This window comes from Rissa tridactyla, chromosome 3 (assembly GCF_028500815.1).
Source record: "Rissa tridactyla isolate bRisTri1 chromosome 3, bRisTri1.patW.cur.20221130, whole genome shotgun sequence".
NCBI classification, from domain to species: domain Eukaryota; kingdom Metazoa; phylum Chordata; class Aves; order Charadriiformes; family Laridae; genus Rissa; species Rissa tridactyla.
In genome coordinates this window covers 67,256,461-67,272,367 of record NC_071468.1, presented here as the reverse complement: position 1 = coordinate 67,272,367, position 15,907 = coordinate 67,256,461, and the positions used below count along the sequence as shown (strand labels likewise).

Below are 15,907 nucleotides of genomic sequence, written 5' to 3'. Positions count from 1 at the left end.
TCAACAGTAGGGCACTTGATTTTTCCCTCTGAATCAGGTTATCATCCAACCAATAGGGATTTTATATATGTGTGTATAGCATATCTACAGTATGTGTATATGCTTAGTTCATGCAGAACTTTTAGTTTATATTCCCAGTGTGACATTAGACCAAGGTTTAAGTTTGGTTGAGGTAACCTTTTCAAGAACTGAAGGAAATTGTTCCATTGTCTAATGTTCACTTTTCTTCACTTACCCTTTTTGTTTAGTTACTGACCAACTAACTTTACTTATTTTTTTTAATCACGTTGACCAGAACAACTGAACTATCTTTCAGTATTACTTTAGATAATGAGTGCTTAAAATTTACTTCATTATATTTATTTATTTTAATTATACAAGGGTCTGTTATTATCTCTTCACTTGGTTTTTAGTTGAAAACATATTTGTATCTAAATCACTTACATATTTCTAAATAAAAATCCAAAATGTAACTTTAATGCCTAGACTGCATGGGTTACGTTTGGCAACCATCTCACTTTTGCTAAAGTGCAAGCTACCTACACGAAGTCATTCTCTTCTACTTATTGTTTAAGAAGTAAATAAAAACTTTCAATTATTAAAGGCAAGATTTTGTTTCGTAATCTCTCTGTTTTTATAGGTATTGGCAGATAGCCCAGATCCATGCCAGCCGTGTTCCTGTGATCCAAATGGGTCTTTACATGATACCTGTGTCAAAGACGAGAAACATGCAGAAGGAGGTAAGATCCCTAAAAGATAGTGACGTTAAAGCTTAAGTTCAGCAAAGAAAAGCTGAAAAACCTTTGTGATACCTCTTAAAAAAAATAAATCACTTTTAAAAAAATGTTTACTTCATATGAACAGTAATCCACCTGCATTCTTATGATACTTTTCTTTGGAAACTCAGATTTTATATTCCCATGAATCTTTCAGATTCATGCCTTGCAAACTTGGGTACATTTGGAAGAGTATTCCCCATGGAATATATTGGAGAATTTTGGCTTAAAGAGCTTTCTTCTTCTACAGAAGAGATTAAAACTAGTACAACCATAATGTTTCAATCTCTTTTCCTCTCTAAGCATATTTCCATTTGAAACCTAGAAAAAAATCTGTATGAAAGGTGTTATATTTATTTGCCATCTATATTATTAAAGTAGGATTGCAAGCTGTTTACCTGTAAGAGGTGTCTTCAAATAAACTGCACCCTTGTGCTTTGGAAACAATGGATTGACATATTTTTCTGGTTCTTTTGTTGACAAACTTCTGAAAATACTGTAGGAAGATAACAAAGAACTCAAGGTCGGTTCTCAAAGACATGTTTAATTGGGCTACTTACAATCTATTGACGAGAGGCGTTGTAGCAGTCTTTTTTGAAATAGAGATCAATGGAACATAAAAGCAGCATAGCAGGCATGCAAATACAGGGCCCAGAGGTGTAAAATCTACTCTAACAACCATGTACTGATCACATCAGTTCAATAAAATGAGACTGATAACTGTCACAGTGGTATGTATGGTGGGTTGACCTTCGCTGGCTGCAGCTGCCCACCCAGCTGCTCTCTCACTGCCCTTCTCAGTGGGACAGGGGGACAAGATAAAATGAAGCAGCTCACGGCTCGAGGTAAAGATGGGAGATTCCTTACCAGTTACTGTCGTGGGCAAGCCAGACTTGACTTGGGGAAAAAGAACATAACTTATTGCCAATTTAAATGGATTCAGATAGTGATAAACAAAGACAAACATCTGAAAAGCACTTTCCTCCCCCACCTTCTTTTTTTTGTTTTCAGGCTCAGCCTCACTCCTTCATTCCCAACTTCCCTGCAAGTGGTGCAGGGGGAGGGGGAATCGGGGTCGTGGTCATATCGGCTCCTCTCTGACACTCCTTTCTCCTCATGCTTTTCCTCGGCTCCAGCGTGGGTCCTTCCCGCTGGCTGCCATCCTTAAGGAAAAAAAAAATCTGCTCTACCATGGGTCTTCTTTCAGGAAGTATCCACCTGTTCCTTCAGGGGTTACTCCATGGTGTGCAGTCTGGATATTTGCTCCACCATGGTCTCCTCCAGGGGCTGGTGGGGCATCTCTGCTCCGGCGCCTGAAGCACCTCCTCCCCCTCCTCCTCCTCCTCTGACCTTCTCTAACCCATCTTGTCTGGGGGGCTGAGGCGAGCCCTGCAGTGGGTGGGTTGGAGCTGGCTGGAACCGGCTGTGTCCGGCGCAGGGCTGCCCCGGTCTCTCCTCACAGGGGCCGGCCTGCAGCCCCCCACTGCCAGCGCCTGGGCCCGGACACCCGGTACAATGAATCACACGGACTGACAGGAGAGACAGTAGAAGCAGAAGAGAGGATGAATCCCGAAGCTGGAAGAAACACAAGAAGACTGTGAACGCCTGTAACAAACCTGTGGGTGAGAGTGGGCGGGTTACACATGTGTCAGCCTTCGTGCAGCAAAGCAACCTCTCTTACTGTTAAGCAGGACAACTTCTATTTAAATGTTTGCCACTACTGCCATTCAGTGCTTTTGTGAAATACTGAGGCTATGATTTTGAGACGGAAGAATGATTAATTCAAAGAAATCGCGTGTTAAGCAGCTGCTTGGTCTCTGGGTTCCTGGCTGTCGCTGCTGCAGTCTTTCTTGTCACACCTTCCGCGCTGGCCACGGGTGCGGACGCTCTGCGGGGGCCTGGCGGCTGAAAGGCAGTAACAGGCGGTCAGCTCTTCTCTCATGGGCAGAGGGGAGCAAAAAGATAAAGACGTTTTTCCATCTTGTTTGGTTGTCAGTAATAGTGTCATTAGGAGCTCTCATAATGTCTTATTCTTCCCTCTGAGCATTCAACAGATCTAAGCCCTCTCATAGTTGTTTTCTAAATCTGCTTCCGCTTTCTGAATCTGACTGGGTGGCCCGTGCTTTAACACCTTGCTTCCCGTATCTCCTTCTGCCTTTTTCATCCTTTGATCTTCTTTCTGGTAAATTCTTCTCTTGCTTCTTTTCTGGACTTCTCTAGAAAAAGACTAAGACTCCTGTTTGGGCCCCTCCTTTCCTTTCTTGCTTTTTCTCTGTTGTCTCCATCCATCTAATCTAATCTAAAGATCATTAACTGCGTCTTTCTAATAAATCAAGAAATGTGTTGTGCCACCGTCTTGAAGATAACATATCCAAAATTGGATTATCTCTGTCTGTTTTGCCTCCTTTTACTTTTATTGGCAAGTGGCCAGTCCTGTTCGTCTAGGCATTCAGACAAGTTTTATATCTCAGCATTTCCTCCAGTCCTGAGAACGAGAGAATTCTTTTGTTCTCTTCACAAAATTAAAACTTTCATCCGTTTTCTGCCTTGACTATAACCAGCTTCTCCTGATCTTCCTGAAACTTGACTCATTCATCTGCAGTTAGTTGGAGGCCGGTTGCTTTTGAGCACAGTAGAGTATTCTTAGTCTCTGTTTAATCTGCCGTTTGTAACACATGAAGTAATTTCTTTCCTTTATGGTTTTTTTAAGCCCATCAGTGTCTCCTCTTTCCAGTTTATTTACTGTAGAGATTATTCTGTGTGTTTTAACTACGTTATATATGACAAGCGCAACAATTTTTATTTAGGTAACAGCCATCATATATGGAATTCCTTGCCCAAAGTAGTCCATGCATCTGTTCCTGAAACCAATTGTTTGTGTCCTGCCCAGTCCTGGGAGTCCAGTGAGAAGTGGACAGTTTGCACTGTCTAGACAGTGGCCAGAGGAGAGTTCTGTTACTTATTTTATTTACCACTTTTAAGACCCCCAAGAACAAAAATAAGTCAGCTCTACACATACCTGGGCTTTGTTGCCATTCTGCCTACAATGGTCCTGTTCTTTGCTCCTTGTACTTTTTCTTTACTTTTGCTTTTCTCTACTTGTTGTACTAAATAAGGTTCCAACACACTAGGAGAACTGTTTACTTCTTGCACATTATGTTTGATTATAGTGTTTGGACCAGCAGGCCAGATTTGTGACTGTAATGTCTTATTCAACATAAAGACCCAATAACACTAGTTGAAAGAAAAAGACTTCTTAATTTTTCTTTTAAGGAAAGATTTTTGTGGTAATGGAAGCGGTTGTGTTAGAATCAAGACCAGATCTGGATATAATTTTTAGCATAAAACTATCCTGAAAGCAGATCACCTTTTACCTTTTTTTTTTTCTCTAATTTATATTCAATATCCTGATAAAATTCTTTTTACTGTACACTGCTCACCGGGGGCAGCAGTTGGGTTTGAAGCACTGGGGAGCCTTCATAAAAGAAAGGCTGGAAAGCATGATCTGTGTGAAGGAATCTACCTATTCACCTGTGAACCAGAATGAATGCACACTGGGTAGGTTGAAATACATCTCAGAGTTTGCTGGCTGGTTGTTTAAGGATAAATTGTTTGCTTGGTGTAAGATGGGAATATGCTTCTTAAATGTGTGGTAAGCAAATGAGTTAGGAAGATTAAAAACATTAAACTAAAATGGAAATATGATAATAAGGAAAATCACTGGGAATATAAAGCCACCATGAACAGTTCTCAAGGAAAATAAAGCTGGAGGCTGTACATTCTCTGTGTGCTTGAATACTGTAGGTAAGCAACAATTAAAATGGGAAATGGTAGCAAATAACGTAATAACTGGTACATCGGTGAAGTGCAATAAGAGGATTTAAATGACTGCATCCTGTAGTCATCATCAGGTTTCGGGAGATAAGAGAAGGGCATGAAGGAGTTGCTTTATAATTGATTCAGGCGAAAAAGAAGTCTTTTTTTATATTAAACATGTATAATTTCCATTTTGATCACCCTAGTATAACTTCGTCCTCACATGTTTCTCTTGGTATTCTGAAATGAAATATCATTATTCTAGCTTGTGTAGTATATTTTTGGTTTTGAAGCTTCAAGAATGCTTTTCAAATATTCTTTCATAGCAACTTTGTATGGTATGTTCATGAGCAACATAACATAAAAAAGATAGAGCCAGGAACTTGCAAAAATATTTGTAAACTGTGGTATTGACACAGTAAACTGATGAAAATGGCTGTAGGTTTTGTAAGTGAAAGGCAATAATTTTAAAACTGAACTTGTCCATCTATGTCCAATCCGTCCTAATAATAGGTAAACTTGACCATGGCTGATATTTTGATCACTTGCAACTGTCCACATAGAAGCAAAAGTAGAACCTATACATTCAGAACTAGTCTGTACTCCAGTAATTAGGCTTGCTCAGTGAATCAGTACTCTTGTTTCAAGGTGTAGCGGCTGGATTTCAACAAATAGCCATTTTACTTTGCTTTTAAACTCCTGCAAGAGCTGTGAGATTTGAAACTGGCAGAGTTTTGTGACTCAGTCTTCGCTGCACACTATCATGCAGTGAAGTTTTTTCCCTGTTCTCTCTTGTCTCTTTATTTACTACATAATCCCAATGACAGATGTTAGTTTTTGCTGAAAAACTTTCTCAGACATTGTAGGATAAATAAGGTCCAGACATCTCCATCTTTATTCAGGCTTCATAGTACTTTACTGAGCAAGCAGTCCCACTGACTTCCACGGTACCGTTTTTGGAATTTATACACTGTTGAACATGAATGAAAATGGCAGAGGCCAGTCCAGGGATTGCAGATTTTTTCAAGGGTCTGGTGCGTGCTTTTGCATGCATTTATTTTTGTGCAATTTTGAAAGACTGGTAGGCTGGAGAAAATTGACTGTTAAAACTCATATTTCAAGATGACTCATCCTCTAGGATGAACTTTCAAAGCCTCCATCAAATCAAAGATAGGACAGAAACCGATAGTATTCAGGTAGAAAACAGGGAATAACAGCTTCAACAAATAAAGCCCCATTTGTTTTTGGCTACGAAGTAATAGACCAAAACCAAAAGAAGATGTGCTTCTGATGAAATGTTAGTTCATTACAACAACAACAGACAGACCTGAAACATGCCCTAAATCGAAATGTAATTAGGCTGTTGACAAATATACACTACATATGTGCTACAGAAGCCTGGTGAAAGATAACCAGTGGGACACTGATAAGAATTTACATACTGTGCAATACAATGCGAGCCTAGATCTTGCACATGCTGTAAATGAAAGAAGGCATTGACCTAAATAAAACATACAGACTGACTGTATCAACAGTCATTAAGAGCTGGAAGAATACATGACCGTTAATAGTCTCTACGCCTTCACCTCTCTGTTGTGGAGTGGAGGTTTCTTGATAAATGTTAGGCTGAATGTTATCCACTACTGTGTCTCCTGTGTATAAGAAAGGGGATTGGCTGGGCTGGTGACAGTGGAGTTTCCAATCCTGGTCTCTCTTCCTTCACTGCAGGGTAAGGAAGGAGCAGGAGAAGGGAAGGTTCTTGATGGGCAACTAAAAAAATTATCTGACTGGGCAACGGAGGAGAGACTATAAATGAGTATTTGGGAATTGTTCCGTACTGAGGCATTTAGTTGAATTTGGATTTGCTGAGTCTTAACTCATGAGACCTAAGCATGAGTTCTTGAAACTTTCAAATAAGACTGGCTCACTTCTAAAGAGTTAGACTTGCCTGTGTCTTTTCCTGGTGAACTCTGGTGTACAGCAGGGTTTTTTCATCTGGAAGGAACAGAAGTTTGTCTCATAAGACAAGATTGTCCGGCTAGGATGCACTGACCCAGATTACAAAAGAGCCTGAAGCCTACTGTGCTGCGGGGTCTCGCCAGTGGCTACTTGAGAGGTGGGTAACTCAGAAATTTGAGGATCAGCATCAATACCCATGGAGCACATGGTTTTGGGATATTAAGTAACACAGAAATTTCATGCACTGAAATTCTGTGTATAATTAGGACAGATCAAGAAAGTGACAGTCAATATGATGTGCTACAGGAGATCAAAGAGGCTGCAAGGTTAGAGAAGACAGACTGAATTTAATCTCTGTATAGATAAGCAGATAATAAATATAATTTAAAACTTCTGTAGATGACTGCTTCTTCAAATAACTAGTTAGAGAAACCACAGAAAGGGAAGCAGCTCTGGATTTATGCATGAGGAACTGGTTTAAAACTCTCCTGTTGAAGGGCAGTCAAATTAAAAATTCTTGTAGGCCTCCCTAAAAAAAAGCTTAATCAAAACAAGGAAACCTTTAAAAAGAATACCAAAATGAACAATCCAAGATTGCTAATGGCAAGCATAGGGTTTACAGACTGCCTGTTAGACATTTAGAGAAGATTCATTCCTCTAGTTCAAAATGATTCAAGCAATGCAATTAAGCTAGAAAAAATTATCTATTTAAACAATAAAAAAGAAGCTTCCTGCAAAAGCAGAAGTTATATCCGATTGAGGATAATAGAAAAGGACATAAATTGTGACAGATTCTGGAAAGTCATACTCTTAATAACACGTACACACATTTTAAGGAATAATTTGCTAAATGCTTAAATGTTGCTAAGAAGTACTTCTTCAGATAAATCAGAATCAAAATGACTGCTAGAGATTCAAATTCAGTAGGAGTTAAATATGATTAAGGTGTAATCAAGTTATAACCAGAGATCTCAAGAAAGAAAAGGACACAGCAGAAAAGCTAGATTAATTCTTTGTATCAGTGAATAGAAGAGCTCAGGGAATTTCACGCTTGGGAGTCTTTGTTCATTGGGACAAGTCGGAAGAACTGTCTCAAACAGAAGTGTCAGGTTTAGAGCAAGCTGATAAATGAAGAATAAAAATTCATCAGGCCTGTATTGTATTTATCCGTGGCTTCTGGATGTAGTTAAAAATGGAGTTGCTTGAAGCATTAAATACAGTTTATAATACTTAAAAAAACCCTCATATTAATATTACATAAATGGAAACTCTTTATCCCATTCGTAAAAGAAAGGCAGAGGGTTCAAGGAAACTAAAATCAGAAGGTCTGGTTTTTGTACCAAGCAAATCAGTAGAACTACAATAAATTATTTATACTATTTCTGAACTGTGGCAAAAATGGGCAAAACTCAAGATCAGATTTTTTGTAGAGGACACTGTGCCTTATGAATCTGTTTGAAGGATTCGGTGAACATGTGAACAAAGGCTCATTTGATTAATATTGCATTTTGATTTTCAAAAAGTTTTGACAAGATCCTTCACTAAAGACCATGAAAGAAAGTGTAATAAGGAGGAAATGTTCTTTCATGGGTTAGTACTTGGTTAAAAGAATAAATGGACCATTTTCACAGTGATGATCAATATGAACTGTTGAAAATATTCATATTTAACCCGGAAAAGGGATGAGTAGGAAGGTGACAAAGTTAGCAAGTACAAAATCTTTCAGCATAGAAAAATGAAAGAACTGCAAAATGTTCAGGAAGATCTCAAGATAGTCAGTGGCTGGGTAGTAAAATAACTGTTGAATTTCTGTAGCAATTAAAGGAAAAGTAGAACACAGAGAAAAATAGTTCTAATTGTACATTAATTCCAGTGATTTCTGAACTATGCACTTCCAGTTGTGAAACAGCTCTTAGAATTGCCTTGGACCGTGCCCTGGACATATCAGCTCGGTACTGGCTCAGCAGTAGTCAAAAAGGTCAACAGAGCCTTAGGAAATATTACTGATGTTTAAAAAACAAAACTGAAAAGACCATCAAACCATTTATAGGTCCACACTATGCACTCCTTTCTCCTTAAATAATTTGTTAGAACTGGAAACAGTGCAGAGAAGGACAATAGAGATTTTCAGCCATACAAAGCAGTTTCTGTGTAAAGAGATATTAAATAGGCTTAGGAGGTTTTGGTGTATGAAATAATAATGTCACGTGGGATATGATAGAGGTATATTGAAATCACAGATGACGTGGAGAAAGTGAATAGGGAATGGTTACTTGCTGTTTTCTATGATAGGAGAATTAGAGGACAATAAATACAGGTTTAACACACATCAGTGTTTTCTTTCACTCTACCCATGGCTAAATGTGGAACTTACTGCTAGGGAGCTTTATGGATTCTGAAAGTAAGAATATGTTCAAAGGCAACTAGGTGAATTAATGGAAGAGATGTTTTTCAGGGACTGTTAGGTGCAAGGAAGTAGGGATAAGTTGCAGTTTAGAAGATCTCCAGTACGCGTACTTCTGGAAGCTCGGAATTCAAATCACTATGCACTTGCTCTATTCTTACATGCTTTATTCTAGCCTCTCCCAGACAGGATACTGCATTAAATCAACATATTCCCTTATGTTACACCTACCAAAGGTGTTGCTTTGAGCACTCTAACACACATACCTGTTAACAATAATAGTAATAATAATGACAAATCAAATATGCCTCATATTTTCTCCCTCTTCCCATAGATATGTTGCCTGGTTTCTGTCACTGCAAGACTGGCTATGCAGGAGAGAGCTGCAACAGGTGTGCCTTGGGTTACATGGGATACCCTGAGTGCCTGCCCTGCAACTGCTCGGTGAAAGGCAGTGCGAATGTCGACCCTTGTGTAGGTCCCTGCACCTGCAAGGTATGGATGTCAAAATCTTCTGAGCCATAGGAAGATACTAATGATATTGAAAGATTGTAATTAATGGTTTTCTATCATACAGTAGCATTCCGCTGTCCTACCTAGCTGTGTTAGTATCTGTGTTAGTCACTTCTCATAGAACACTTGTTCTTGGTCCTGTAAAGTCTTAAATTGTCTTGTGTCATCTCAGTACTCACTGTAATTAACATAGGTACCTTGGAGCCTGCTGCCAGTCATACACGTCCTTAGAAATCTGTAATGAAGGGATGCTTCATTATAATGAAGCTTGTGAATCGTTTATTTCAAACTCGCATCCTCATGTACTCAGAAACTATATGTTTAAAGTATTGTGGGTACTAAAACTAACATAATATGACTTCAAAGGAGAAAATGAAGTGAACTGATGATGTGTTTAAACAAACAAAAAAGTTGCCTTTTAGGAGTTGTTATTAGGGATATAATCCTCTTTTGTTGGTAAGTTCAAAACTATGAGCATTCTTTCCTGCCTTGGGATGGTCAATTATAAATCTGTAACATATTTAAAAAAATAATCCATCCTTTCTTTAGGATTATTTTCTTAATTTCTAGGAAGAGAATCTAAGAATGATTTTCTCTGTGTGCCTTCGTGTACCTCCAGCAAATTATATTTCAATATGGTATTGAAATAAAAAAAACTAAAACCACATGCACCCACTTCTTATAAAATACCTAGTTAACAGGAATGCTTTAGAAATGGTGGTGCTCTGTAAGTCACAGTTTAGTAAGTGACCATGAAGAGGCCCAAAGGACAATTTACTGTACTGTGGGTCAATTTTTCTGTGTCATACTTGTGGGAGTTTCCTTCCAGCATTCAATTAACAGAATAAGTCACAAATGTGGATTTAAAAATACTTACATTGCCTTCTTAAATACAAGAATGTACAAAAAATGCTTCAATATATCAGCTTATGCTGCATACACACATAAAGCTCTGGTGTGACAGCTGAATAGCACTGAAATCTACTCAGAGAATTAACCTTATCCTCACTTTATGTAACAGTCACATGCTGTCTGTCAGAAATAAAATCTATCCATATCAGTTCTAATTCCTTAGCTATCAAGTCTAGAAGATCAGAAAAGGGGTGCTTTTGCTATATTCTGACTTGAAAGGGAGCTTTGATGAAGGTGTCATGTGCCAAAAACAAGATAACCACTGCTGAATGATTCTTATTATTATGACATTATTTGTGTCATGCCAAACTGACCTGTTAGTACAATCAGACCAAAATGAACAAACATGGAATAGAGATAATTGTTGTTATCCCAGAGAGTCCATGCTGGATACACTTCCTTTCTTCTTCTCTAATCCCTTTTTAAGTGCTTGTGGGAGAAAAATTATACCCTTTGCAGATATCCGAGAGATAGATACAGACACATTTATTTTCACTAGCAATCTTCAAATTCAAATCAAAGCAGATTATGGTCAAAGGGACACTGAAATCATCATATTAGTTATGCTCCATATGAAGAATAAAGTGGGATGTCTGGACAAGTTAATAGCAGGTCTTAGGAAAAATGCTTCCCTTCTTTTAATCACATCTTTCAATTATATATGATGAGCTCTAAATTTACTAAAGATAGTTTTCTTGTAAAGGAAATTGACTGCTGAAAAACAGTTCTAACTGTAAGCAGCATAATGCAACAAAGTGGGCATTATATTGTTATCTTTGCCACGTTAGCCAGAGTAAACTAAAGTACAGAAAGGTGAGGAACAAGTATAAATGCCTGATGTATCACTAATTATCCCAGAGAGCTTTCTGAAGACATATGGTCAAAGTCTTATTTTTGCATAATTTAAAACTGGACTGAACACATTATTGAGAAATAAATGAGGCTGTAGAAACATTGCTTCATTGGCTGAAGAATAGGTTAGATCTCCTTTCCAACTTTGAGTTTTATATATCTATTATCCATTTGCTGCCTACTCAATAGAATTATACAGGTTTTACTCACTGGTGACATGCTTAACCAGGAGGCTATCAAATGGCTTTTGGTGAACTTACTTCAGAGCTGTGTATTTCAAGCAATCATAGTCTACACTGTGTGGGCAGGCTCTTTATAATGTGTTCATTCTCTGCTGACGTGGAGCCAACAACTTGGTCGTGTGTGCATACCATAGAGCACTGTCTCCAGGATTAAAGAGACTGCATATAACACTTTTGAAAGGGAAAGAATTTTCTGGGCTATCTTGGGAAAAATATTGAATTACTAAACCAACACCATAACATGAGCCTTTTGCAACATACTCCTTGAAGAAAAGCTAGCATTATCTTTGTCTATAGGACAAATTGACTTATTGTGTAAACTAGCAGGACTTAATGCACAACCAAAACTTTCTCTGAAAAATGTAATTACTAAATGCCAAATAATGTCCAGATTCTGTGTCCTGTTATTTACATGCAGAGTATAAAGCTGGTGATCTCAAGTTCTAATCTATGACAACTGAAGTAATATTCTAATGTACATTTCCAGGAACATGTTGAAGGAGAAAACTGTGATCGTTGCAAACCGGGTTTCTTCAATCTGCAGCAAAATAATCCCAAAGGCTGTGAGGAATGTTTCTGCTCTGGGAAAACAAACGTCTGCACACACTCTCACCTTACCTACAGAAGTGTAAGAAAAATCATACCACATCAGTACATGTCATTGGTTTTGTGTTTCTGTGTGTTGTCACCGTCTATTGTCACCAGAGTGCATCTTATTATAAAATCATGTGTGTTCTTTTATGCCCCATGTATTTTTCATTTATCCAAACAAAAATGCTTGTAAGCTTTGTTTCTCTTCATTGTGAGAAAATGTGCAGTTCCAGGTCATTATTTAATGAAATAGCTAAGAATTTTGAAACATTAAATGTACAACACACAGCTCATGTGAGAAAAAGGGATGCCCTACAGGGGTGCCCCCTGCATTTTGAGTGAATTTCTTTTTTTTTTTTTTTGCGTACTGCATTACTAGGAAAGGATATGAATGGGAGATGAACCTACCGTTCTTATTTGTGCTGTGCTGTAGAAAAATGTCTTTAGCCTGCAAATATACTCTAAACTAGTTCTCAAAGCTCAGACAATCATTCCACTGAAACGGGTGTGTGCTACATAGTCATGTGTGTAGATTGAGTTTGGGAAATGTGTTCCAGGTCTACTAGCTCTTGGGTTTGGCTGTATTGGTATTCTGGAAGTCTGTGAATTAAATTATATATGCCTAGTGTTCTTATTTACATCCCAGCATCTGGAAAATTTTCCATCCCACGGCTGAGGTAATTTATTGTTCTTCTTGTATCCAGGCTCCAGAAGCCATGCTTGTATGAACAGCGTGCTCTTCTCTGATGATTCATTTCTAGTTATGGGATTTCAGAAATTCAAGTTCTGGTGCTTTTGAGCTTTGCTTTGGCTTTCTAAAAAAAAGTATATTTGAACTTGTAAGTTGTAAGGCCTTAGAATTACAAATTATTATAAATTGTGCTGTCTACAACAATCAGAAAATGTATATCCATTTGTCAACTCTTCTTCTGTACCCTCTGTGACTGATACTATTTATAGAAATCTTGTATAATATTTGGAGACATTCTTATGCATGTGTTTGTATGATAGCATTTCCTGCTCACTCTGGATCATACGAAGCAGAGAAAGCAAATACTGTCAGTTACTTCAAACTACTCAGAAGTTATAAATCCCAGTCACGTACAATAAGAGAATTTTTTTCTGGTATTACTTTGTTGTTTCCTTTGTTCCTGAACTGCTATTAATCATATAAAGCTAATCAGTTTTTCAAATATAGAAGAATGAGAGGCTGTGACTATTGAAATGACTCATGTCCTGCTTCTCATTGTAATGTGTTTTGTTTTGTTGGTTTTTTTCTGTCATTATAGATAGAAGACATGAATGGATGGTATCTGACTGGCTTACCGGGTCTCATCAGAGTTACCCCCAAGCAAAAGAGATTTGACGGGCATCAACAGTTTAGCATCAGCAACGTGGCTGCACGAAAAGTACTGCCACAAACTTATTATTGGAGTGCACCCAGTTCTTACTTGGGCAACAAAGTAAGTGCAGATGGTACTTGCCTAAACGCTAATTTGATTTATTGAGAAAAGAAGTAAGGCTTTGAAGGGGAGGAGAACTGAGGGAAGATTAAGTTGGACAGCTATTTGACCAGCAAAATTGCAAGCCGAAAGGAATCAGGCATATGGAGTATCCTTGTGAGGCAAAAAGTAGAGAAAATTAACTAAGTATCTTTGACCTTGAGCCCTCTTCAGGCTTCTTCTGTCAGATATTAAAGAAGCCTACATAGTTCACGGTGTGGTTTTTTTCAATGAATTGGATGCTGTGTGGTTCAGCTTGTCCTGTTCTCTTCCCACCTTGTCCTCAGCTTTGAAAACCAGTTCCCTCGTCTGCTTTTCAGAGATGCAAGTTGCGTATCAGATGTTGTGGGGGTGTGTTACAAAACTTCAGTGTTTGGCAAGAAACTTGTGTGTGTGGAGCTCTCTGCCCTAGAACTCAGAAAATGCTGTTGAGAGCTCTCTGCCAGTTCTAATGCATGTATTTATCTAAGTCTGCATGTGCCCATGTGTGCACGTACGCATATATTCATGCCCTGCAGGTCGATACCAAATATTGGCTTTCTAAAGCCTTGGATGCTTTAGTGGTCTGACTATCAGGCTTCTCATCATTAGACTTTCTGCTATCATACATGATACCTTCATGAAGATCTCATTTTTTACCAGAGAGTAGAATTAAGGACTGCATGAGTCCTAAATGTGAAGAAATCTAAACAGCTTTCCATTTACCGTAAACCTGATTACGCTAAAACTTGTCAGAAATGCTAACACTAATGCACTTGAGCACATTTTCCTCTGTAGTCTCTTCAGGCTAGTCAACTTCTTATTTATTTATTTTCTTCCTGCTGGCTGAAAATCAACATGACAGAAGGTAAGTGAGCATGTTGAAACTAAATAGCATCATTCCAAAGAATTGGGCATCCTGTTCATAGCTATAAATTGTTAAAGATAGTCAGGCTTATTTAGCTGGGCAAGGGAGAGTTTCTTCTCTAATCTTCCATGTCTGGTGAACTTACCCTGAGATATGAACTGATACTTTTCCAGACAGCATTTCATTCTGCTTCTATTCAGTGAGCAAAATAATGGTAAGAATGTGCACAAATGATTTGAACGTGGAAGATATTTTTTCAGTGTAATTTGGAGGTCCTTTGTGGTTACTGTCAGATATCTCTGTATGAATGAAGCAATTTGCCTTAATAACTGAACCATATAAATTTTTGATACTACAATAATACTGAAGGCACTCACAAATTACCACAGTACATCTTAACTGCCATGTTGCATCACGTAAATTAGAGTCATAATGACATGCTTAGGCCATATGATTTATGCTATGGAAAGGGAAATGGAAATAGAATATTGAGAGTCCTTATTTGTAAACTCAATAAAACATTTATCTGAATAGCTGAAACTGGATAAAACCAAATAGCTGAAACTAGATAAAAACATCCTTTCTTAAGAGTGATTGCTAGCTGTGTTACAGTAGAATAATTGGTATCTCAGAGCAGGCAAGCTTCTTTAAGAATTTTTGTCTTAGGAAATGTAGAGAACAATTTAGAAAATCTTATATAAAGTTGCACATTATAAACATTGTGTCACAGAAAACTGCCTTTCCTTTTTACTGTTAAAATATTGCTCTTAAATACTATTCCCCAAAATAAAACCGAGTAACAAAAGGTAGTAACCATCCTGCATTTCATAGTTTTCAAATATAGCTCAAAAACCTTATTTAAAATAATTATTTTAATATAAAGTCGGCATGGTGTGCATGTGCCTCCACAATGTTGATTGCCATATGTGTGCTATCTGCTTGTTTTACATCCGTCTCCAAATGCTTCTTTTGGATGAAAAAAGCGTTATAAATAAGATGTTCCTGACTGTGCAGCCTTTAGCTTTTTCCTTTTCGTCTAAATCTGGGTGACACTAGGCTATATGATGCTGGTCTTTGACTGTGTCTCTAAGGAGACATTATAAACAACAGGAGGCTATAGATCGTACAGGATTCTTGTTTTTGTCAGACTAGGACAGGAACGTGAGCAAATTACTTTAACATCACCATATCCTTTTAGTCTTCCAAATATATATGCCACTACCAAAACTTTTAACTTTTTTTTACAGATACAGATAATTTTTTAAAAGCCAGATATTTTACCTGTCTGATATATAATATGTGTTTGAACTGAAAAATTGAAGACGGGTTTTGATGCAGAATACGTTTGGGAGTAATCTGGAGGAATTTAATTTCTAAAAATAAAATATCTAGTGGATAATTTGGGAGAACAGATTTAAAATGGCTAGTATTAAGGTTTTAGTAGGTATCATAAAAGAGTTTATCTTCTTGCCTGCCTGCCTTATCATAGCCTA

The 15,907-nt window shown here is 37.8% G+C and overlaps 1 protein-coding gene across 8 annotated transcripts in view; it reads left to right on the top strand.

Moving 5' to 3' along the window:
- Window positions 1–15,907, top strand: part of LAMA2 (laminin subunit alpha 2) — a 376,025-nt gene that overhangs the window by 149,467 nt on the left and 210,651 nt on the right. For all 8 annotated transcript variants that reach the window (XM_054197441.1, XM_054197439.1, XM_054197436.1 and 5 more), the window contains exons 9-12: window positions 641–740; window positions 9,290–9,450; window positions 11,962–12,102; window positions 13,355–13,528. In XM_054197441.1, the coding sequence (XP_054053416.1) occupies window positions 641–740; window positions 9,290–9,450; window positions 11,962–12,102; window positions 13,355–13,528 (576 nt within the window). The remainder of the gene's footprint in view (window positions 1–640; window positions 741–9,289; window positions 9,451–11,961; window positions 12,103–13,354; window positions 13,529–15,907) is intronic.